The sequence below is a fragment of the Anopheles gambiae genome, chromosome X (assembly GCF_943734735.2).
Source record: "Anopheles gambiae chromosome X, idAnoGambNW_F1_1, whole genome shotgun sequence".
Taxonomy (NCBI): Eukaryota; Metazoa; Arthropoda; class Insecta; order Diptera; family Culicidae; genus Anopheles; species Anopheles gambiae.
In genome coordinates, this window is record NC_064600.1 from 22646636 (window position 1) to 22673267 (window position 26632).

The window sequence follows — 26632 nt, forward strand, 5'->3', positions numbered from 1 at the left end:
ACTTTTGTGGTCAACTGACAAATAGGGGAAATCGGGAAGGGGTGGTTTTCATATATCCAAAAAGGAACTGGGCCATATTAATATTAAAATGATGTTTTATCATTATTCACATACAACTTTTTGCGTGAAGACAAGATCAAAAACCGTTACAGCTATACTGAAGCCAAAACTCAAAAGTGGTTTACGGGGCCCCAACGATTATGTGGACTCTTCGATGAAGGGGCCCCGTCGGTAAGGGCCCCTGTCGGTAAGGATGCCCCGTCGGTAAGGGCCCCCTTCGGTAAGGAGCCCCCGTCAATAAGGGGCCCCGTGCATTTGGTGTCTTGGTGTGGATGGTCGGTGCACGAGATCACAAAAAAACGCGGAGACATTTGCTTTTAAAATCCAACGCACAGAACACAGAACAGAACGCTGCGTTTAACCTCAAAGAAAACCCGTTACAACAGCCACAAGCACACATCATACACAGACAAAAATTTAAAGGCCCCTACACAAAATTTCAATACACCGGCTCGTAGCCGCAGAAATTAGCAAGAAAAATTGACACCAAGCTCGCGTCGCTTTAACACCCCGCTGCGCAAATTCGAGCAGTTTCCAGCGCAGAAAATGCACCAAAATCTGCGCTGGCCAGCGCAGATTTTGGCCCGATCCCCGCGCTGGACTTCAGCGATTTCTGCGCTGGGTCGAGCAAGTTTAGCGCCATCTGTGGGCGAAATGGACGAACTATTTATGGTGGCGGAGCAAAAAAAACGGTCAAAAAAATTTAAAAAAATTGGCGCCCATTTTCTCATCCGCTTCTTCTCCCTCCCTCACCCTGCCCTGCCTTACTTGCGCTTCTGCCCGTGCCTTCCGCCGCCAGCTGATTGGCTGTTGCGGTGTATGCGTTGATACTCATATGTGCATTGCGGTTGTGTATTGTTATTGGTGGGTGTTAGCATTTATTAATTTGTGTGTGACCTTTAGACGCTGTGGCAGAAGCTGGATTGGGATTCAAAGTGTTATCGGTGTATTGATGGTTTATTTTATTTCGTGCCGCTGCTGATGAGACCATTCGATGCCCCTGCCAGTTGAGGGTGAAGAAGCCTATTTAAAACAAGCGTAGGAGAACGTCTAACACTAATCTAATATTTTTTTGTTTGAACATGTTTGATGCTTCAACGACCTTCTAAGCATCATGTAGTACAATGTATAGTGGCAATATAATATTTTTTTTAATGTGCCGAAATCTTTCTCGCGTTTTCGGGTCTCGTCACACACACACACACAGCGCGGGGTAAGTGGCCGTTCACTCTATCATGTCGCGATTCCCCACCCCGCCCGGCGCTAGGGATGAGGATGCTACAAGAAAGCTCAACCAACCGTTCTACCGATAAGGTAGCCGTAATCGATCATGCGTGGAGGGTGGGGGGGTGGTCTAGTGGGGGGGTGGGGAGTGCGTGCTTGTACGACTTCGGGGGTGCGTGCTCGCGAGCGCGCTTTCGTGGGTGCGTGCTGGCGTGCGCGCTTTCATGCTCGCGGGCGCGCGTACATGCGTGTGTGTGTGCGTGCGTGCGTGCGTGCTGGCGTGCGCGCGTTCATGCAGGTGTGCGTGTGTGTGTGTGTGTGTGTGTGTGTGTGTGTGTGTGTGTGTGTGTGTGTGTGTGTGTGTGTGTGTGTGTGTGTGTGTGTGTGTGTGTGTGTGTGTGCGAGTTTGCGCGCGCGTATTTGTGTGTGAGTTTGCGCGCGCGTGTTTGTGTGTTTGTGTGTGTGTGTGCGTTTGGAAACCACAAAACTATTTGATTCTGATGCGTACATTTTCATCCGCTGCGGCTACAAAATACCACGCATTTTTGATCTCGCTACCTGAGAGACAACACAACCATTGGCATTGGCATCTTTGCGATCGGCTCTGCTGTTGGGGGTATTAAAAAGACACACGATCTAAGCAAACGTGCGTGTGATTTGTTGCACATTTATTTCTAATTCAGCTAGCGGACGCAAGTGGAAACAACATTTTGAATTGAATCCATACAACAGAGGATTCTGGATTTGTTTGTTACGGTGCGCGTATGGTGCTGCACCTGTCCGTCCAGAATCTGGTGGCTTGTTGGTTAGTAGTCGTTATCATGACGCCGATTGCCGGCAGTCCTTCCCCGAGTGTGGACTGCTATGTTAAATTCTTCTTCTCATTATTATTATTATTATTATTATTATTATTATTATTATTATTATTATTATTATTATTATTATTATTATTATTATTATTATTATTATTATTATTGTCATTATGGCCTACGCGATCATACCGGCCTTTTCAGGACTTGAGTACCACGTAGCCGGATAGTCAGCTCTTGCTACGGCGGACGGTTCATACGCGGTTAGAACCCACGCCGGGCATGCAGATGTGAGTAATGAGGTGCCGCGGGATCGCTCCTATCCAGTGGGCAACTTGCATACTGCCACACTGTCTCCTGCTCGATGCATACGCTGCAGGCAGGGGGAAGGATGCACTCTACAGTAAAAAAACACCGTCATGAACCAGCGGCGGATCTACCGTTAGGCGGACTAGGCGGTCGAAGAAGATCTCCCGAGAAGGCCCCCCCCCCATCCCCTGCCGGTAATATAAGTATACTGTTCTATTTCCCAACAGCTGTGTGCCAGTACCCCCTCCTCCCTGTCATCAGTTACCATTTAGAGGCGCCTCAACTCGTCATTCCGCCTAGGGACCCCGATTCCCCTAATCCGCCACTATCATGCACACCTTCCTTTCTTTGACCGATGGATCATAACATTCCGGAAGAAATTACATTTGGCGACAGTTGTGCACACACACGCACGCTCATACCCTTGCGCAGACGGCACAGCATATCTGTGTAATCTACAACATGCGAAAGCAAAAGCTTTGCAAAAGCAAAAGCAAAAAAAAAGTTATGTTTAATGCTTAACACGTTCATATCGATGGCAGGCCCCAAGGACTGCCAGTGAACTTTCCAGCCTACGTTCTAGGTGCTGGTGGAACGGAAAGTTGATGAAAATCAGCGCCGGGCTGAATGTGTTAATGCGAATTAGGGTTCTGCGCGTTGCACAGCAAACCCTCAAGCTTTAGCTAGCTTTTCCTTAGTCATTTTTATATTGCAGCAATTGAACTTATTGCGCTTTTTTGGATTGATTTGTAAAAATGCAACTTCATCGCCGCAATGTGTATAAACGGTTTTTTAAGCGCCACAGCAACTCATGAGCATTGACCACACGCGAGAAAGAGATAGCGCTATGGTGGGAAAAAGCACGGACGACGGCTGACAGCGATTGGCCGTCTGACGCACCAACACATTCAAACCATCGACAGCGCGCTCAGGCGAGGGGTACGAGCAAGGATAATGCATTTAGAAGGTTGATTTTTATCGCTTTTGCTGGGCGACATTGTGGGGGACATCTGTCATTCTCTGCATACAAATTTCATTACCCCGCACCAGCCCTCCCCGATTTTTATACCGGAGCCCACGGAAGAGAAATGTCAAGTCGAGAAATGTCATTTTGCTCTGAACAACTTCACCTTGTCATTTATAACACCTTGGGTACGAGGCGGAGCCAGGGACGGGTAGCTCGACGAGCTGCTTGACAAATTTGCCGTTGGAGGGAAAAAGATGGCATGATGAAATTCTCAGAACTCCATGATTTCTTGCGTCGCTTTGCGCAGCGGGATGCGAGAGAGAATTAAACTAGAAACACGAGAGAGGACACGAAGCGCTTTCGGGTTTTTTTCGCCTTCGCGCACATTTTGCTTTATGTGCGCGAAAAAGTGAGCCTTGATCAGCGCGATGGCTCCCATACAAAGGCCTTCGGCTTTGCTATCTGGGTAAGGTTTTGCGTTAAAAGCAGGCACGCTCCACGATCTCAGGCTTGAGATGTGAATACCATTTTTCGCGTGAAAACAGCTGTCTGTTTTCGGCACACATCTGCAAAACAAGTATAGGGGGCCCCAGATAAGCACAGGCACGTTTCATCCAAGCCAAATTGAAAAGCGCACACATCGATATCGATGGAATCGTTTCTTGGAATGCCTCTACCTCTACCCACTGGAGCACCGTTGCTTGCCTGATGTTAGTCAATTTTTCCTGCTATTTTTACCGGCTACGAGCCGGTGTATTCATATTGTGTTTTAAAGAGGTGAAAGAACTCCGCAGGAGCCAAAGCCTCTCTAAACCATACTAACAACAACATTCATATTGTGTTTCTGGGCCTTTAAATTTTTGTTTGGGTGTGTAGTATGCTTGTATTGTGTAACGGGTTTTCGGTGGAAGTTAAGCGCAGCGTTCTGTGCATTCCATTTTAGCAGCAAGTTGCTCTGCGTGGTTTTGGGTTTGGGTGTCTCGTGCACAGGCCACCCGCACCAGCAAAAATTGACGGTTTCTCGCTCTGCCCAATACTTTGCGCCAACGACGATGAGATATTGATTTGTGCTGTGCGCGCGTGTCGCAGCGTTCTTCGCTTGCGACTTTGGTGCAAGTATCGGCAGATTTCTTAGAACATTTAATATGCTGCTTTGAGTAGTATGGGGCCCTGGTTTTCTGCAGTTCGGGACCCTCGATAAAATACAGTGAGTGAAGCGATGGGAAAAATGAATTAATTAAAAATGAGTCATTTTGAAATAGATGGTAAAAATCCCATCCAGGGGGGGGGGGGGGGGGTAGAATCTATACAAAGTCGAACATCCACAATGACGGGGCCCCCTAGATCGCCGGGGCCCCTGGCGGCCGCCCAGTCCGCCCACCGTTTAACGCGCCACTGACTAGGTCGCCGGTGTGTACCCCCTCCTCCCTGTCATCAGTTACCATTTAGAGGCGCCTCAACTCGTCATTCCGCCTAGGGACCCCGATTCCCCTAATCCGCCACTATCATGCACACCTTCCTTTCTTTGACCGATGGATCATAACATTCCGGAAGAAATTACATTTGGCGACAGTTGTGCACACACACGCACGCTCATACCCTTGCGCAGACGGCACAGCATATCTGTGTAATCTACAACATGCGAAAGCAAAAGCTTTGCAAAAGCAAAAGCAAAAAAAAAGTTATGTTTAATGCTTAACACGTTCATATCGATGGCAGGCCCCAAGGACTGCCAGTGAACTTTCCAGCCTACGTTCTAGGTGCTGGTGGAACGGAAAGTTGATGAAAATCAGCGCCGGGCTGAATGTGTTAATGCGAATTAGGGTTCTGCGCGTTGCACAGCAAACCCTCAAGCTTTAGCTAGCTTTTCCTTAGTCATTTTTATATTGCAGCAATTGAACTTATTGCGCTTTTTTGGATTGATTTGTAAAAATGCAACTTCATCGCCGCAATGTGTATAAACGGTTTTTTAAGCGCCACAGCAACTCATGAGCATTGACCACACGCGAGAAAGAGATAGCGCTATGGTGGGAAAAAGCACGGACGACGGCTGACAGCGATTGGCCGTCTGACGCACCAACACATTCAAACCATCGACAGCGCGCTCAGGCGAGGGGTACGAGGCGGAGCCAGGGACGGGTAGCTCGACGAGCTGCTTGACAAATTTGCCGTTGGAGGGAAAAAGATGGCATGATGAAATTCTCAGAACTCCATGATTTCTTGCGTCGCTTTGCGCAGCGGGACTTTAAGCGCCGTGTCATATAAATTTTTTTTGCTCATTTTGCGGATTTGCTCACCATTCAGCTTTGCATCTGACGCTCAGTTATTCTCTTGAGAACGAATGGAAACGAGGTAGGAAAGAGAGAACGAGAACGACATGTGCTACGCCGCTTATCGCAATGAAACAAAAGAGTGATAACAATCGCACGAGAAACTGTCGCTCTCATCGCTCTCTTGCCATGCGCTACGTGCTCACTCAAAAACTGTGACGTCAGGCTGGCGGTCAAAGTGTTAAAAAAGCCTTGGAAGATCGTTTGGTCAACGGTGCTTCAGTGGGTTGAGGTTTCATTCGAGAAATGGCTAAATCGATGTCATTGTGTGCGCTCTTGGCTGGGATGAACCGTCCTGCTCTTGTCGCACGAGGCCCCTGCTACCGCTTTGCGTTTGTGTGCCGAAAGCAGACAGCTGTTTCATTCGAAAAATGGTATTCACATTCCTGGCCTGGTATAGTGGATTGTGTGTGTCTTTTAATGCAAAAACTAAAATTTTCATTCTTGACCCTAATCGAAAACATCAAGTTTGTGGACCGAAGAAAAGGAGAAATGGGAAAGGTTTCAGTTAGAAGGAAGGGGGGAAGAGTATAAAAATACACAAGGAACCTATGGACCATGTTCATTTATATATGTTTTTTATCGACTATTTCAATTTTTGCGAATACAACAAGACCAAACACCGTTACAGCTGCATCTACATACAGCCATATACAGCCATAATACGAAGAACAATCTCCATTGCCTCTGCCATTTGGGGGCCCCGTTGATGATCCCGTCAATTGAGGGGCCCCTTCCATTTGGTGTTGTCAACCCAATATACCCCCATTTTCCCTCCGGGGGTTATGTTTACAATCAGATTTACTATTACTACCAGATCTATCAGAAGCATATTTATTTTATTTATCAGAAGCATTTTACTATCAGAAGCAGAAAACATTTGCCTTTTTAACATGTGCAATATTTTTACCTTAGTTGGAAGCGCAGAACGCTGCGATACATGCCCACAGCTCAAAACAATATCATTTCATCATTGTTGGCCCAAAGCGTTGGATCAAATGCATTGAACGCTACGCACGAATTGGGTAAAGCGAAAATCCATTACAAGACATACGACATTAAAATGCTCCGAAACCGATCTCAATACAACGGTTCGTAGCCGGAGAAATTAGAAAGAAAAATAGGCTGACACCAAGCACGCTCTTTTTATCTGTGGAGATTTCATTCAAGAATCGATTCCGATGTCGATGTGTGCGCTTTTTAATTTGGCTTGTATCTATGTTATCTCGCAAAAACTAAGAACTCGTGCCCGGCTAACCTTTGGGGCCCCAGTCAAAATTTGGGGCGACGGAAAGGAAATATCGATATGAATGATCGCGTAAAATTTGAACAAATTAAGCTGTCGGCAGCGGTCGGCAAAATCCGGCCCGCCACAATATGCAGTCAGGCCCGAGAAAATATTTGCCCGATTTTGATAGATAGGAAGATCCTATTCATTAAAAATTAACCGAACATATTTTAATATAACAATTCATATCGTTGAACTCTTCCAAATTTGATCACCATAACATGGATTGTCGGACCAATCAATATGGTCAAATTTGAGGAGAAATTAGAAAATAGAAACGAATAATTCCATAAAAACCTGACAGTTGATTTTGCGAGAACAATGGTTACACACTATTGCTTTTTAAGGATGCAACGATTTTCAAGGAGTTTTTTTAAAGAAATGCGCTATCAATTTGTCTGATCTGGCCTTACTTGTCCGTGGCCTCATAATAGTACTGAACGATTGTACGTTTGTCTCGATAATTTTTCAGCTGTTAAGGTTTGTGTACCATCTTCAGATATATCCTTAAACAATTTCGCAACATGGAAGGAAGGGTACATTGAGAAGCGATATTGCGATTTTGCTTAATTGTTTGGAACTTTTTATGACTTTTTCACACTATGCTGCTGATTCTTAATTGAAGAATCTGTACAATCAATTTTAGTAATTGTAAGTTAATAAAACAAATTTGAAACTTGCTTGGATGATATAATACTTTAAGAAAACCTATAACCAATCGCATTGTTTAATATCATAAACCAGTTATTTTGTGTATTAACTGTAATAATAAAGTAATGTATGTGTAAAAAAATGCATTCTCCCGGCCCTCAACGCTCGATCATTTAGAAAGCAACTGATCTAAAGCAGTGGTCTCTATCCTGTGGTCCGCGGATCACTTAAGACAAATATACTGCAATACAGGGTATTTCCAGTTACTTTCGAATGAAAATATTGTTTTTCCCGCGTGCAAGAAGTTATCGCTCTGACCGATTGAAAATGAAGTGGCCGTAATTCGAAGCAAGACGGTACTTCAGTATTCATTGTATAGGTAAACGCCAACGTAAAAGCAAAATATTGAATTATGTTTACGATAGCCCGGAGTAAGTTTAAAAAAAATATTACTGGGGATCTTTATTTGCGAACTGCTAAACTAAGACTAAAGCTAACTTCTGGATTCGGTACTATTTAGCTAGGCTGGTGTTTTCGGTGCTGCCAGGTTTGCCGGTCACGTTGTCGTCCACGTTTATGATGATCATGTTGCCTCGGTCCGTCTGAACATACGACACCACACCTGGTCGTGGGAACCTGCTTCCAGTGGAGTTCCCGTTGGAACCTGACTCCGCGCGTGGAGTAACATCGATGGCTCGCTTGCGACCGTTTTCTTACTCAGCACCTGTATCATAGCGCGTAGCGCATGTGTACATAACGATTGTTTTCATGTTATGCTCACGATGACGATTTTAAATTAAATCGACCGTACTATGAAACACGAGCTGGAAACTGTAAAGTAGGAAAGAAAATATCGTTTAGAACCATCGTTCTTGTCAATAAAAGACAAACGTAACTGGCTTAGCGAAAACGATAACTTTCCGACATACAACTCGGAACTAAAAGTGCGAAACCTTTAACTTCTTTTGAGAATAAATAAAACCAACTCCGATCATGGCAGGTAATTTACCCCAAGTTGCATTAAAGAGATCACGTGGTGGAATCTAGAATCAAAGTGTATGTAGTCCAGGTGGTCTTGTAGCATTTTTTTTTTTTTCAAAATCAAATTTGAATATCATTTTTTGACAGAATGGGTGAAAACTTTTGTTCAAACAAGCTTTCTTGAGGCTTGATGAATACTCAAAACACTCTTAAAATTTTCATTCAGAAGCAAAAGCGATATAAATCAGCCTTCTAAATTCATACACCTTGAGATAAGCCCACCTGTATATTATACCCACTAAGATAGCTGCTCGAAAACTGCTACAAAATGCAAACAGCTGACAGGCTGAAATTTCAGTCTACGAACTTACAACGGAAAGGGTCCCATTACTGATTGTTTAGTCATTGATATCGATTAAAAATTGGCGAAAAAAAGTATTGAAATTGGAGTTTTTATTGATGCGCAGGGTGGCAGTCTATTCTGCTCATGTCCATCTCTATTTCATAAAGTTTTATACAGGTTGAACTGTATTTTGTCGAAACAAGTTTGTTGATTTGGTATGCACTCATGGATATCACGAAATTTCAGCAAGAACAGCAAAGTGGTGTGAAGATTTTTCTCAACCAAAAACGTCAATCCCGCAAGTCGAATACGCAAATAAAATTTTATCGGGGTGTCTGAAAGCGGTTACCAAAACACATTTTTGTTCATCAAGAACCAGCGGGCATCGCATTATGTTTTCTTTTGAGGCTCAGACTGACTTACATGTCGTTTTGACAGAATAAATAGCTGCATTTTCAGTAATTTGTTTTACTGATATTCAGTGAAACGACAAAACCATGTATTACTCATTAGCTTTCAGTAAAAATGTAACTACAGCAAACTTAGAAAATTTGCAGTGCATAATTACACCATTTCGCCCGCCCCCCCCTCGATGAATTTGGTGAAGGGGCCCCGTCTACCATAACGCCTAGGGCCTCGGAGAGGCTTGACCCGCCACTGGACCTAGTAGAATGATTTTCACGTGTGATAGTTTTTATTGTTAACGACAACTAGAGTTCAAACGCGGTAGAAGTTCACCTAATACGCAGTATTACACGTTCTTTATAGAATGTTGCAAATGCAACTTCTTTCCTAATCGCATGGAATAAACTAGACACGTTTTATAAAACTTTGTTTTAACGAACTATAAAGAACGTGTCTTTATTCGCGGTAGCAGGAAAAAAAGGACGAGAGCGCATCTCTCGCCTCTATTTATAATATACAATTCGCGATGGCCGCCGTCGTCTTCGATCGTTCTCTTTCGCGCGCCTCGTGGTTAACTTCGTAAACGTCAATTAGAGTCGACATAGGCCCATGCAGCAGACAGCGCTAAAGGGCCATTACACGTTTGTAATAGATATTGTTGTCAGCAAGCCAAGTTTGGATAGTCCTGGAAGTATGCTTAGAATCGTTGTCTTGCATAAACATCCAAGACCGAGGAAGGTTTTTTCTACCATGTGATAGCAAATGAGTATCAAGAATGTCTCGAGAAGAAGACTGAAGATGTTGCCGGTACGACGATCCGTAAACGAATGACGTTTATTGTTCATTGCCGCGCGCACGTTGATCATGACAGCGGTCATGATCGAATTTGACACACGATGCACAGTGGCCGCATCGTGGTCATATGTCTAAGATATTACACTTTTAATTTTTTTCTTTTTTTTTGTTGCTTTTGAATGCGGATCAGGGTATTTCCGCTTGCGTCTCAATTGATTTTCGGAACTCCTTTTCATGTTAAGAAAACGCATTCTAACAATCACTCGTTGTTTTGCAAACGTTTTTATGATTTCAAAAGGCAGTTCCGGATTTTTTTTTTCTGAATGGCAATTTTGCATTGCAATTTTAGCCACAATCCCCTTCATTTTAGAAAGATTACCATTCTTATTGATTTTGTTGATTACCTGTTCCATTTTATACTCGAGGGTTAAACATGTTTGGGAAGGTTCAAACAAGCCAACTATTGATAAATGCCTGACAAATGTTGGAGGTTGGCTGTAGTAGTGATCAGAATTAATTTTCAATGTTTGACAGCCTAAGTTTAAATGAGGATATTTGGAATTATACTTATTAGCAATATAACCCATAATATATTGCAGTCCAACAATTTCTTGCTGTGATTGCATAACAACGCTGCTACCTACAGTACTGACTGAGTCTGAATCACTGCTATTGTCCCCCACTGCCTGGCAAATATCATTGGTTTTTTTTCTATTTCTACCATATCAGGAAGGGATTGTGGAATATCCACTCTAGCGAAAACAGTTGCGGATAAAAATTCCTCAACGTGCTCATGACTAGCTTCTTCTTCGATATTTTTTTGGCTCGTATGGTTTTTTAATACTGTAGGTGATTTGCCGGTCTCGTAGTACAGTCGTCAACTCGTACGACTTAACAACATGCCCGTCATGGGTTCAATCCCCAAACAGACCGTGCCGCCATACGTAGGATTGACTATCCTGCTATGGGGGCGAATCAATTAGTCACTGAAAGCCAAGCCCACAAGTGGGTACAGGCATGCCTTGACCGATATCGGTTGTTGAGCCAAAGAAGAAGAAGAAGGTGATTTGCCAAGAAAAATTATTCTTATTCTATAGATGCAACTTAATGGAGACGGATGATCATACACCCCTCCAATTTGGCGTAGTTATGAAAAAAAAGTTTTCTAGCACGTCCTGATTGAGCTGAAATTGTAATTAAATTAAAGTTATCCAATACATATATTTAAATATAATCATCTTATAAAATAATAACCTTATAAGTTGAAATGAATGTGACACGAGATCCGTACTTCCTTTTGATATCTCCAAAAAGCAACTTAAGCGATGAGATATGCATCAAAACAGATTTCTGGAATACCTGCATTCCTTTCTTTCCGATTGCCCTCATATTTAACATTAAATCAAACATGTCTTTTAATGCTCATGTTTGGTTTCATTGCCATTATATGTTTTTTAAAATCTAATTTACCCTTTGGAGAGTACGAATTTGCTATATTAAACCAAAGATCTACCTTTTCGATGAATAATGCCAGTTCTTCACTGCGAGCAGGAAGAAGCGGTTCAATGTTCGGCAACGGAATATCAACACTCATGTAGTAACGGTCAACGTCCGAAGCATACAAGAGTGCCGCAGATTCGTGTCCATCGCTCTCAACGCAAACAGTTGTTCGCTTGCAGCTAGACACAGCTTCGGATGTCAGTGTCATCGACCGTCGTGCGTGGAGAAAAATTGGCAGCCTGCCGTTAACACCGTCATCCGTCACAAAATCCGTCACTAAAACTGCATCGGGAGCTACACTGGTATTGGATGGTGAATTCAGCTGTGCTGTTAGTGTTGGTAGCCAGTATAGTATACGTAGTATACGTACAACCGACTTCCACGTGACATTAAAATAGCTCCTACAGCCCATGGCTGTGACATAATGCTATTCGGTATCCAAAGCGTTTCAGTGTACTTGAATGACATCATCATCGGAGGTCCATCCGAGGCGGAGCACGACGCAGCCGTAGTAGAAGTTTTGAATCGGATCCAAAACTACGGGTTCACACTGCGAGCGGAAAAATGATGCTTCAGGGTTACCAAATTAAATATTTGGGCCACATTATCGACAGCCATGGATTACGGTCTGATGCGCAGAAGGTTGAAGCTATTCGCAAGTTACCGGAGCCAACCAATTTAACCGAAGTAAGATCGTTTTTAGGGGCCATAAACTATTAAGGTCGGTTTGTACCCAACATGAGAAATTTGCGCTATCCATTGGATGATTTGTTAAAGGCCGGAGTTGAATTTCGCTGGACGTTGGAATGCAGAAAAGCTTTTGAGAGCCTCAAGACGATATTGGCTTCCGATTTATTACTAACCCATTACAATCCTAGACAAGCAATCATCGTATCTGCCGACGCATCATCAGTTGGCCTCGGGGCGACAATAAGCCATAAGTATCCTGGCGGATCTATTCGGGTGGTCCAGCATGCCTCGCGCACCGTCACAGCGGCAGAAAAAGCATACAGCCAGATCAATCGCGAGGGTTTGGCCATCATTTTTGCGATAAAAAAATTCCATAAGATGAATTCCATAAGATATTTGGCAGAAAGTTTCTATTACGAACGGATAATCGGCCGCTTTTGCGAATATTTTGTCGAAAAAAGGGATCCCCAATTGGACAGCCAATCGGTTGCAACGTTTCGCTCTTACCCTACTGGCATATGATTTCGAAATAGAATACGTTCGCACCGATCAGTTTGGCAACGCTGACCTTCGTTCCCGCCTGATACACACACACGCCAAACCAGACGAAGATTCAGTGATAGCATGTGTTACATTAGAGACGGAAGTTAAATCATTGGTAACAAACGCTATTCAGCATGTTCCAGTTAATTTTATCGACATAAGTAGAGAAACCATAGCCGACAGATTATTATCCAAAGTCCTTCAATACGTTCAACAAGGATGGCCAAATTATGCAGCTTATGAAGGAGAACTGTCGCGCTTCCATGACAGAAAAGACTCGCTTACAGCAATCGACGGGTGTCTCCTGTTGAGAGAGAGGGTGGTAATCCCCAAAGTATTGCAACGCAGCTGTTTGTAACAGGTTCATCTCGGGCACCCAGGAATAAATAGGAGGAAAGCCATGGCCAGAAGTTATTTTTATTGGCCATCAATGGACCATGACATTGTTGATTGGGTGAACTCGTGCCATTCATGCCAGAAAACAGCTAAGTCTCCAACTCACACCAAATCGACCAGCAGGCCAGAAGCACCAGGTCCGTGGTACCGCATTCATGTCGACTACGCGGGACCACTCAACGGGGAATGGTACCTGGTGATCGTCGATTCATTCTCGAAGTGGCCAGAAGTTAATTTAACGAGCAGTACAACAACAACGGCAACGATAATTATATTGCGTAACATATTTGCTCGTTTTGGCCACCCAGTAACACTTGTGTCGGATAATGGTCCACAATTTAGTAGCACAGATTTTACTACTACTACTACTACGAAAGATGTCAAAATGCAAGGAAAAACAACTTTCCTTGACTGTAGCGCACCAAAATGAACCGGTAGCCATTTTAGAAAGCGGAAGTATAGTGGTCATCATAAACTTGACTCGCCAATATTTAACGACAGACAAATAGTATTATTCTTATTTTTCTTCTTCTTTTTGGCTCAACAACCGATGTCGGTCAAGACACGACGGTACCCACTTGTGGGGTTGGCTTTCAGTGACTTTTTTGGATTACCCCCCATAGCAGGATAGTCTACGTATGGCGGCACGGTCTATTTGGGGCTTGAACCCATGACGGGTATGTTGTTAAGTCATGCGAGTTGACGACTGTACCATGAGACTCGCTCAAACATAGCATTATTACCAACTGTCACTTATGGTGACGACGCGATCGTTCGAGGATCGACAAGGAGCGTCCATATTTTAGCTAGCGGCCGCTAGAGGTCTCGGACTGGACGATAAACGTTCGGACTGAACGAAAGGGATCGACCGAGCGTTTGACGGATAGCCGGTGACCGCATGGACTGCGAAATAGGGCTTGCTTTTTGATCCCGGACCTGCGTGGAAGCGGACGAATTTTTAGTTTTTTCACTCTCTTGGCTACTAAAATTTTGTGCTGTTAAAGGCAAAATAAAATAATCCTGAATTACTTAAAAAAGCCGTTTTTTGGTAAATTATTTATCTGCAGGCCGGGCGTTGTGCTAACGCGCAACATTCTAAAAATTCTGCTAAAATTCTATTAAAAAAATCAGTCTTATAATTCTTCTAAATTCCTCTCACACGAGCTGTGCAAATTCGGCTCGTTCTCTACTTGCTCTATTATACCACGCGGTAAGCGCTGAGAACAAAGGACTGTTCGGTAAGGTACACGCACATACAAATACACAGCCAACGCATCCGAATCGTGTAGTGCAAAAATGCAAGAGGAAAGTGCAGTGATCGCGGACTTTACGTGTGCGGTGTGCGATAAGGCGGATTCGGTAGATTCGTTATTGCAGTGCGATTTTTGCGATAAATGGTACCATTACGAGTGTGCGCACGTGGATAAAACGGTAGAGACGAGGGCATGGTGGTGTGCGGAGTGCGAAGTGAAGACCAAACTAGCGAGCGGCAAGAAAGACGACGAGATAGCGCGCTTGAAGAGAGAGATGGAGGCTCTTAAAGCCACGACGGAGAAAGCGTTAGCTTTGATACGGGAGAAGGATGCGGAAGTAGCTCGGCTCAGTAAGAGCAGCGAGCGAACCTCGTTTTCGCCCGGGGAATCGCTTCCTTGCTCAACGGCTAAACGGATTTCGGTCAACGAAGAAGGTGACCTGAGCCAAAGCCAAATAGCAGCCCGTCAAGCAGTGCGCTATGAACTCCCTTCATTCAATGGGAATCCCGAGGAATGGCCGATATTTCTGTCTACCTTTCGAAGATCGTCTCGTACGTTTGGGTTTACCGAAGACGAAAATATCCTTCGATTGCAAGGAGCGTTACGGGGAAAAGCACTACGAACGGTGCAAGGCCGTCTCCGGCACGCTGACAATCTGGAGGAAATATTGAGCGCGCTTGAAAAATCATACGGGCGACCGGATGTGTTAGTGAATACGTTGCTCGAACAAATTCGCGAATCACCGCCGATTAAGTCTGAGCGGCTCGATAGTTTTATCGAATACGGCGATTTAGTGGCTGAAATATGTTCAACTATAAAGGCAAGCGGAACTTCTGACAGATTGTACGATGCAGCGCTGCTTCAAGAGCTGGTGGACCGTATGCCGGCATATCTGCGCTGGAGCTGGGGCATGCATAGTCAGGAGCTGAAAAGTGTGACGATGAGCGAGTTCGGCGCTTGGATTCAGAAGGCGACCGATGGAGCAATGGCGGTAACTCCTCCGCAGCTGAAGAAGAAGACGACAACGCGACAAGTGCATGCGCAACACGTGGAGACGCATCAGCCCCAGCCCAGTAGGCATCGAGAGTGCGCGTTGTGTAACAGTGATACGTGCGGTACGATCGCGGAGTGTCGGGTGTTTAACCGGTTGAGCGTTGCTGACAGGTGGGACAAGGTGCGCACCTTAAAGTTGTGCAAACGATGTTTGGGCAAGCACTACGGCCCGTGCTCGAAGCGTGACGACTGTGGTGTCCAAGGATGCGTCGCTAAGCATCACCGGAAGTTGCATCGTGTCACCAGCGAGGAACGCGTGGAGATAAATCATCATGGAACGCGCTCCGATGGTACATTGCTGCGTTACGTGCCGGTAAAGCTGCACGGTGAGAGTGGTCCAATTTACACGCATGCGCTGTTAGACGAGGGGTCGACGGTGACGTTGATGGAGCAGGAGCTCGCCAGGCAACTTGGGGTTAGCGGCGTTCTTGACCCGTTGTGTTTGCAGTACAGTGCGGGAGAGCGACGCGATGAACGTGATTCGGAAAGGGTAGCGGTGCAAGTCTCCAGTGCTGAAGAAAATGCATCCGCATTTTCGATGGCCGACGTGCGTACAGTCAGCCGGTTATCGCTCCCTATCCAATCGGTCGATGTGAACGAGTTGAAGCGGAAATATAAGCATTTGGAGGCGATTCCAGCTGCCTCGTATGAGGCTGTTTCTCCTCGTTTACTAATCGGTATCGACCATTACAGATTGACCAGACCTTTGAAAACTATAGAAGGACAGCCAGGACAACCTACAGCTACGAAGACGCGTTTGGGATGGCTCATTTTTGGCAAATGCACGGATAACGCTAACGACACATCCATTGTGCAGCCGGAGTCTAGCTACCACGTATGCGATTGCCAAGGAGAGACCTCACGGGCAGATCGTATGATGGCAGCGTACTTCGAAGTGGAAGGTTATGGTCCTGCGAAGGAGCCTTTGTTGTCGAAGGAGGATCAACGTGCGATGTCGATTCTGCAAAACAACACAAAACACGTCGACGGGCGGTACACCACGGGCTTACTCTGGCGGAGCGACAACGTTTTCATGCCGGAAAACCGTCAAATGGCTCTATCTAGGATGGAGTGTCTGGAGCGTAAGATGAGCCGAGATACGAGCCTTGCAGAGAAAATTAACGCGATACTAGAGGACTACTTGAAAAAGGGCTATGCCAGACCGATAAGAGAGGATGAGCTGAAAACCTTCTACCCTAGGAAATGGTATCTTCCAGTGTTTCTAGTAACAAATCCTAACAAGCCTAATAAAGTTAGGTTAGTATGGGATGCGGCAGCTGAAGTTAGAGGTATCTCGCTGAACAAGAAGCTGCTGACTGGGCCTGACCTGTTGACGCCGCTGCAAGCCGTGCTATTCCGTTTCCGTGAATATCGAGTCGCGGTGGCAGCTGACATCCGGGAAATGTACCACCAGGTACGCATTTGCGATGATGACGTCCACAGTCAACGGTTTCTATGGAGATGGGGGAACACAAATGCAGAGCCGCAGGAGTTTGTCATGCTGAGGATGACCTTCGGTGCAGCATGCTCTCCAAGTACGGCGCAATTCGTAAAGAACGAGAATGCGGAGAAATATCGTTCCCTGTACCCGCGTGCAGTTCGCTGTATCCATGAAGAACATTACGTGGATGACATGCTTACAAGTGTGGAAACGGAACCAGAAGCGATTGAGCTGGCGTATCAGGTGAGCGTAATACACAATAATGCTGGATTTTCTCTCCACAATTGGCTCTCAAATAGCATCAAAGTCGCGACAGCGGTAAAAGGCACTGAGTCAACCCTCAAGGAAATGGATTTCGAACCGTGTCTAAAGCCAGAGAAGGTGCTGGGAATGTGGTGGGACACCACAACAGATAGTTTCGGCTTTAAACTATCCCGTGTAAGACACCTGGAGCTGGCACGCAAGGACAAACCACCGTCCAAGAGGCAGATGCTGCGGACTTTGATGTCGATCTACGACCCGTTAGGTTTGATCGCAGGCGTGCTTTTTTATTTGAAAGTACTTCTTCAGGAAGTCTGGCGCCTACACCTTGGCTGGGATGACGAAGTTCCGGAAGAGATCCAGCATAAATGGGACGCCTGGATGGAACGACTGCCAGAATTGGAAAGTTTCATCATACCACGTTGCTACCGACAGCTGGCGTCGCTCACCGAATCATCTCTACAGCTACACGTGTTCGTTGATGCGGGTGCAGATGGTTACGCAGCGGTCGCGTACTTCCGTTTTGAGTGCCATGGACGTATCGAGGTGTCGTTAGTTGGATCCAAAGCTAGAGTGGCGCCTCTAAAGTATCTTTCCGTGCCCCGCTTAGAGCTGCAGGCTGCTGTGATGGGTTGCAGAATAGCCTCGTCTATAACTAGTGCTCATCGAGAAACTATTCGTGGAAGCTACTTCTGGACAGACTCGACTGATGTTATAGACTGGATAAACGCAGACCACCGTAAGTACTCGATTTTCGTCGCACATAGGGTTGCTGAGGTGCTGGACACGACGAACGTCGACGATTGGCGATGGCTTCCAACTAAACTTAATGTGGCGGACGAAGCGACCAAATGGACCAACCTGCAGCATCATCTCGCCTCCGAACGATGGTTTAGTGGGCCCGAGTTCCTGCAACTACCCGAAGCAGAATGGAACATACCTCGTCGAGTACCATCGGAAACGTCCGAGGAGGTGCGGAAAAAGGATAAGCTGAAGCTGGTCGGCATCCACATAGCGCGTCCGATTTTCATCGACTACGAGAGATTTTCCCGATGGACGCGGCTGGTCAGGACGATGGCTTACGTGTGTCGGTATGTAAACATTATTACCAAAACTAAATCTCCATCGACAGGTCCGCTTAACCGCGACGAAATCCAGCGGGCTGAAACGGTAATTCTGCGAGACGTTCAGAGGAACGCTTTTACCGATGAATATGCCATACTCTGGAAGGCGAGGGAAAACTCAACAACACCGTCGTGGAAAAGTCCGATTCCCAGAAGCAGTTTGTTGTTCAAACGAAGCCCCTATATGGACGAGGACGGCTTGCTGAGATTGAGCGGAAGGATCGATCGTTGCCGTTACGTCGACCCCGGGAGGAAGCGACCTATTCTGCTACCGAGACGACATCGTGTTTCCGAGTTAATCGTTGACGATGTCCACCGTCGTTATAAGCACGGCAGCCAAGAAACTGTAGTGAACGAAGTGAGACAACGCTTTGATATACCGGCTCTCCGATCTGTGTGTAGACACGTACGCCTGCAATGCCGAACATGCACATTGTTATACGCAAAGCCAGCGTCCCCGGAAATGTGCGAATTACCTGCTGCTCGTCTTGCTGCATTCTCCAGGCCCTTTTCATATACGGGCATTGATTATTTCGGTCCGATGGTAATCGTGAACGGCCGAAAGACGGAAAAACGGTGGGGTGTTTTGTTCACGTGCTTGACGGTTCGAGCCGTCCACATCGAGCTTGTGCAATCCCTGTCTACGAGTGACTGCTTGATGGCAGTTCGGAGCTTCATGGCACGCCGCGGAACACCAATCGAAATAGTCTCCGATCGTGGAACGAATTTCGTGGGCGCCGATCGTGAATTAAAGGAAGCTGCGGAACGTGTTGATTCGGCGATTTTAAATGAATTCGGATCGCCCGATCCGGTGTGGAAGTTTAACCCCCCCGCAGCCCCACACTTTGGAGGATCATGGGAAAGGATGATCCAATCGGTCAAGAGAATGCTGTCGCGCACCATCACGGAGAGGCATCCTACGGAAGCGGTCCTGTCGGCAGCATTGATCGAAGTCGAGAACATGCTCAATTCTCGGCCACTTACACACGTTCCAGTCGACGGTGAGGATGAGGAACCATTAACTCCCAACCATTTTTTGTTAGGTTCTTCCGCAGGAATGAAGCCCTTGGTGAAGCCTGATGATTCGCCAGCAGGCTTGAAACAAAACTGGAGAGCTGTACAGGCTAAAATGAACGAGCTCTGGAAGAAGTGGATCAAAACCTACCTCCCCACCCTGGTTAGAAGGACGAAATGGTTCGAGTCGTGCAAGCCTATTGAGACCGGAGATGTTGTCTTAATCGTGGACGAAAACAGCCCGCGAAACTGTTGGCCGAGAGGAAGGGTGGAACGCGTAGTCCCATCCAAAGACGGAGTCATTCGTCGGGTCGTCATCAAAACAGCGAAAGGAACGATGCTGGAGAGGCCAGTGGTGAAGCTGGTATCGCTGAACGTCGCGCCGAGGGTTATCGTTTGACGACGTCGAAACGCCTGGTGGACTGTCACTTATGGTGACGACGCGATCGTTCGAGGATCGACAAGGAGCGTCCATATTTTAGCTAGCGGCCGCTAGAGGTCTCGGACTGGACGATAAACGTTCGGACTGAACGAAAGGGATCGACCGAGCGTTTGACGGATAGCCGGTGACCGCATGGACTGCGAAATAGGGCTTGCTTTTTGATCCCGGACCTGCGTGGAAGCGGACGAATTTTTAGTTTTTTCACTCTCTTGGCTACTAAAATTTTGTGCTGTTAAAGGCAAAATAAAATAATCCTGAATTACTTAAAAAAGCCGTTTTTTGGTAAATTATTTATCTGCAGGCCGGGCGTTGTGCTAACGCTTATACAAATTTTAAATTCTGTACTATTATTAAAACTCAAAAAAATATAGAAACCAAAAATATATTGCCTGCAAACTCCCTGGGCTTCAGAAATAAAGACACGATAAACCAATGCATAAACCTTTTAACAACCAAATCAAACACAACCAAAGACAGGACTGAATTTGCGGTGCAATATTTATAGACCTTGAAAAAGCATACAACAAAGTTACAACTAAAACTCTAATTGAAAAAATGATAGCAGTAAACATACCACTACAAATCAGCACATGAGTACAGGCGGTCCCCGAGATACACGGTACCTCTTATACGCGGATTCGGAGATACGCGGTTTTCCAAATTTGACAGTTATTTGAGCAAATTGTACTGATTTGACACATCCATTGTGAAATACCAAATAATTTCGGTATTGATCGAATGTAAAATACCATTTCAAACGTTTTAAAACTGTACAATTCATTAGAAACATATGAAATGATTAATTTGGTGGCTAAAACCACCCCCTACTTGCAAAATTGCACGAAAATTAGTGATATTTTGGCTGGAAATCACAAGATTCGACTTACGCGGAAATTCGAGATACGCGGTATTTTGCGGCCGATTTCGGTCCCCATTAACCGTGTATCTCGGGGACCGCCTGTATACTCATTTCTCAGAAATAGAAATCCGCCGAAAGACGTCTTTTCAGCTGTCATTTGCAGCCTGGGTATTATTGAGAGATCAAATATGTAATAATATCGTTAAAAAAAATATGAAAAATGAAACACTAATTTATGTTCTCCAATTTATTAAGTCCATTTTATTCCATCACATTCGAAATTTATTCGATAACAAATTCATTATTGTACAAAACATTGTTTTGTCATCCTAATTTTGAAGAACGGATGGTCGCTTCGATGGTTAATAATGCCAATTCCAAATTGCTAAACTCTTTGTTGAGAAACATTTGTTTTCCTCTTCGATACCCTCGTTATCGTCCTCTAAGTACTCTTCGAGTATTTCTAGGGATTGCATTTTTATATGCTCTTCATTAGATAAAGGCTCTCCCGCGCAATTAACGAGCTCCTTCATTTCCTCAAAGTTAACTTCAATTTGAAGAAAATGTGCAAAGGAAACACATTCATTCAGCACAGTTGATATAGGCTCCTGATTAATGTCTGGTGGTTCATTGCTATCAAAAAAATAAGGGTAAATCTTCTTCCATGCCGCTTGCATTGTCGCACTTCTTTCCAAGAGGGTGCAACATTATTTATTGCATTCAAAATGTTAAAAGCTTTCTATTGGGTTCTCTTGATTTCTAAATCACTCCACCTTAGTTACTTGCCGGCATTCGAGTGGCGTCCCCTTAATTTCCTGTTCTTGGCGTTGTCAATCTGGTTACTTTTGACAACCACCGTCCAATACGCTCGAAGACGCGACACACCAATCAAAATTCTACCGATGTGAAACATAGCGAACTGTACGACCTTCTTCTTCTCCAAAACAAAACAAAAAAAAATAGAGAAAGAAAGAGAAAAAACTAAACATGGCAAAGGATATGCCATTAATTCATTTATTTTTTTTTGAGTTCTTTGCAAAAAAAACGAGTTTTTTCTTCCGTTGTATTCACATTATTACTGCTAAAACCGTGTTTGAAATTGAAATACACATACAATTATTCCTGCCGATATCTGAGAGGCAACTTCTTATTTCTTACCAGTCGTTTTACTGGATGCTTCAAAACATGATTAAAATTTTTGTTCTCGCTTTGGTGCTAGGGGTTTTGGTTTGTCGGATGTCAATGGCTTTTTGGGTTATCTTGTTGAGGTCTGGGAATATTCGATGATGGAATATCGTTTTCAAATTGGGATGGGAATTTCCGTAGATGCGTTATTGAATGTCGATACCGTACTCCTTCTTCATTAGCAACGATGGTATCGTTTCCCTTCTTTTCTAAAACAGTAAATTTTTGGAGTTTGAACTTAGGTTAACATAACGGAATCCCCAACGTTAATATTTGATGCATCTTTTTGATTGCATTTTATCTTTTACTTCTTCATCGCGGTGGCAATGTCAATCTGTTCTCAGAGATGGTAGGAGATATTTGACCGGACGCCCGGTTAATAGTTCCAACGGTGCTTTCTCAGTGACTGAATGCGGTGTAGTATTGTACATATATACATAATCCTCCACAGCTTTTCGTCAACCAGTTTCAGTGGCCTTTACAATCCGCAAAACTCTTAAAATCCCCCGGTTTTGCCTCTCAACCAAGTCATGCATTTGGGGCCAATAGGGAATGGTGCGTATGTGTTTGATGTTTTTGCTCTTACAGTAGTCGGCAAACTCTTCGCTCGCAAATGGTGGGCCATTGTCAGAGCTAATGGATTTGGGATAAGTCTGTTCGCGAAAAACCATTTCCAGACCTTGGATTTCTTGGTTGCGTTTGTATTTTTCATTTCTAGTACTTTTATAAACCGACTATAATAGTCAACTATGACTAGAATGGTGGCGCATTCTTTTGCAGAGAAAAAGTCAATTCCAATTTCTTGCCATGCGCGTTTAGGAATCTCTTTACGTTTCATCGGCTCCGGAGGGTGTTCTTTTCTAACGGCCGTGCAGCCAACACACTCTTGGACTGCGTCTGTCACATCTCAGTCCATACATGGCCACCAAATATTTTCTCTTAAGTTCCTTCGCATCGCAACAATTCCAGGATGTCCCTGGTGCGCAATGGTTAATGCTCTCTTGCACATCTTTAATGGTAGTACTATGCGATCTTCTCTCACGACAACGCCATCAATTACCGAAAGCTCCTTTTCAAATGGTTGGTATCTAAATAACTCCGGGGATCATTGTTTTGACTTTAATGCTTCAATTACTGTCGTGAGTGTTTCGTCATTGACAGTCTCCTTTTTAATTTCATTCATTGTGATTTCCATTGTCCTGGATTTATCGCAAAGAGAAAATGTTCCGCATTTTCCTCAAATGGTTTGGTTCATGGCTCAAATGGCTCAGATACCAGACGAGACAATGTATCCGATATATTTGTTGACCCAGGAATGTATTTCAAAATCATAAGGTTGCAAGCGGAGAACCCAACCCTCTGCTCTTGAACAGGCTCGTCGTCCATCACAATGCTTCTCTAGGGGTTCTTATAAACTCTAAGGTTTTTTGATCCGTGAAGATTTTGAATTTATTTCCGAAGAGATATAAGTACCATTTTTCTACAGTCCACACAAATGCGAGTGCTTCGCGCTGTGTTTACGGGTATACACGTTCAACTGGAGATAGGCCTTTGGAAGCGAAGCTTATAATTTTTGCTTTATTCGTGTGCCGATCATTTTGGGTTAAAACCACCCCAACGCCAACAGGCGATGCATCCACGTATAAGGCTATAGAGTCTTTAGGGTCAAAGAACCCCAGTTATCTTACATAATTACACAGCTCAAGTCGAAAATCATTTAAAATTCTCATCTGTTCTTCACCGAATACTGTTACTTCATCATGAATAAACTTTCTTAGTGGTTCTGTTCTGATAGGTTTGGAATGAATTGACCAACAAGTTAAAACTATGTACTTTTCCTTTTGATGAGGGGAAATTTTTAATCGCCTCCAGTTTCTTTTCAGACGGACTGATGCCTAGGGTGCTTACTTCGAATCCAAGTTTTTTCCAGTTTTTCCACTCCAAACACGCATTTACTCTTGTTTAACATGACATTATTGTTTTCCAGTACTATGAGAATTTGCTGCAATCTGTAGTCATGTTCTTCTTTAGTTCGACCCGAAACAACGATATCGTCGATATAAACTATGACCCTTTCAATGGCATCAAGCATGTTTGCCATTATTCGCTTTGCATTAACCTCATGCTTATCATAAATGTTGTGACAATTTTAGAGTCCGGATGAAGTTTGACATGATGATATGCTGAAGTGCGAGCTGATATGCTGATCCGTGAAAAGAATTTACATCCCCTGAGCTTATTCAAAAATGTATCAATGACAGGCAAAGGAAAATGTTCTCGTTGAATTGCCTCATTTGGGTGTTTCTTGTTAATACATATTCTAATGTCATCCTTGCCTTTTGGGACTACCACCATAGCACAATCGGAAAACGCCTGTATAAAAATCGACAACCCAACTTCATTGCAGGTTAAAACCATAACCATTTTCTTAAAATAGATACTAAAACTTAGTTGAAACCGAAACATTTCACGTGTTTATCCTAAACTTACTAATATATAGGCCATCAAAGTGTAAACTTTGTGTTTTTTGTCCCAAATTTGAGCTATTTTTCGACCAAGCATAAACCATCATCTCTTCTTCTTCTTCTTCTTGTATAGGGTAGATGTACCTATAGTGGTGGTAGTACCAATAGTGGTGTTATTGCACTAAAATGCGGTTCATGCGGCAAATTACAAGTAATTAAATTATTTTAGTTAGTGTGAAATGTTCTTTAGCCTTTTACAAAGGGTTTAAAAGTTAAATGGGGCCATTCCGTTACTTAGTGACCGAAAAATCCATTATTTTGTGAAATGTGTCAACATTTTTTCAAAATCCTTAGGATTTCATAACGAAACCCATATTTCTGTTAACGTTCTAAATGACCACATAACCACGCAATTACTAGTTTTTCAACATAACTGTTATGAAATGTTATTGTTTTACTAAAATTATTTGCCTTTTGACCATATTTATGCATTTTTAAGTGTGTTTTACCATAGTGCCATTATAGGTACACAAAAGAGGCATGTTTCTACAGTGATTATAGTTATAAAATCAATAAAAACAGGTCGTTTTAGATTTTTTCGAGGATATTTTTGACATGTCGTACTGTTTTCACTGAAATAAGCAACAGAAATGAGTTTTATGTAGGTAATTTACCAAAAACAGGCCAAAATTCGCATATATGGCTGTATGAAAAAATGACTTCAAATCAAGCTTTCTGTTCCGGGTGTAGGTTGACGACAGGTGTGATGCAGTACTTTAGTCAATAGTTTCATCGATCATATTTATACATTTTTTTACGATAAAATTACGCAAGAAACCAATATTATGGCAGTAATCCTTGATATCCATACGAAAACAGCTTCGAAACTAAGTTTCATTGATATTATACACTGTTTTTGATGCATCTTTGTTTACCACCACTATAGGAACACAATACGACGAATATAGGAACCATACCACCATTATAGGTACAACGAAGCAGTCACAAAAATATGTATTTTTTCGTAAATATGATGTGTTTCATGGTAAAAATGGTTGTGATTGCGAAGATAAAACATATTCCAATTGCTATGTGTTAAAATATTCAGAAATTGTCCTTCCTGACGCTTTAAATCCATTAAAACACATCGGTACCACTACAAATTGCACCACTATTGGTACATTTACCCTATATATAAAAATCTCGTATCACGGTGTTTGTTGTGAGCAAACTCCGAAACGGCTGGATCATTTTCAACGAAACTTAGCACACACCTTATGATGGTATGGGAATAGGTTTTAAGACTTAAATATCGTTCAGATGTTACACTAAACTTAATTTAATAATGATTTTCTAACTACCATACAAATAGTCGGATTGTTGTTGTGTTGTATACAGCACTTTGACACTTGGTATGAGGTGCCTGGCGGTTTACACTCGATGATCGGATCCTAAGGGGATACGGGCACGATATAACTATCCCAAGTAAAAAAGCAATAATGGAATATTTTAGTTTTTTTCGGAATAACTCAGTTCGACGTGCCAGCTAGTTTTAGTATATAATAGTTAAATTTTGATAATTAATGTGTCGTTGGAAGGGTTTTTTGTCATTTTTTGATTTTTTTTTATTCAGTAGGAACGGTTTTGCCGTATTGCTTAAAATTAGAGTACATATAAATTCAGTTTAATCTTTAATGCACGACTGTTGCGAGACATTTCCTTCTCGCAGCTTTAGGAGGGCACCATATCCCGGGTGTGCTCAGACGTTGCTTGTCAAAATCCGATCCTTGTCCTTGTCGAGTGGTCCAATAAGAGGGGGCAGAGGTCGAGATCATATGCTTCGTCGTTATCCTGTGGAAAAGAAATTTTCCAAGGCTTGCTCGAATTCTTCTGGTTCGTTCTTGTCCGTTGAAGTAGTCCGCTCTTGTCCGTGGGCATTGCAGGGGTCTTAATCCAATCCATATTCCAGGGCTCTTTGGGATGGTTAGTTTGCATCATTCTGCATTCTTGCCTCTGGTAGCAGAGTTGAGGTGCTTTGAGAACTTTCGCGGATCTCTTTTTGAAGAGTTTATCTTTACAAGCACTTCGTCCATGCAAAGACCTTCTGTCTCAAGCTGTAGCTGACCCAAGATCCATACAAACCACGCTCATTCATTCATTCATTCATACGTACAGTCATTCATCACAAGCAAACTAGCGATTTACAACATGTAGCACAAAGACAAACAGATGGAGTGGGAGTGG

General features: G+C 43.8%; 1 protein-coding gene across 1 annotated transcript; it reads left to right on the plus strand.

The window, feature by feature from the left end:
- Positions 1-14587: 14587 nt before the first annotated feature.
- On the plus strand, positions 14588-18441 carry LOC133391321 (uncharacterized). The gene is made up of 2 exons (XM_061644686.1): positions 14588-18390; positions 18432-18441. Exons 1-2 carry the CDS (start codon positions 14588-14590, stop codon positions 18439-18441), a joined length of 3813 nt encoding a protein of 1270 aa, XP_061500670.1.
- The last annotated feature ends 8191 nt before the right edge of the window (positions 18442-26632 follow it).

Bases quoted from the DNA above. Each gene is read 5' to 3' on its own strand.
- LOC133391321 (XM_061644686.1), top strand. From the start codon at position 14,588: ATGCAAGAGGAAAGTGCAGTGATCGCGGACTTTACGTGTGCGGTGTGC.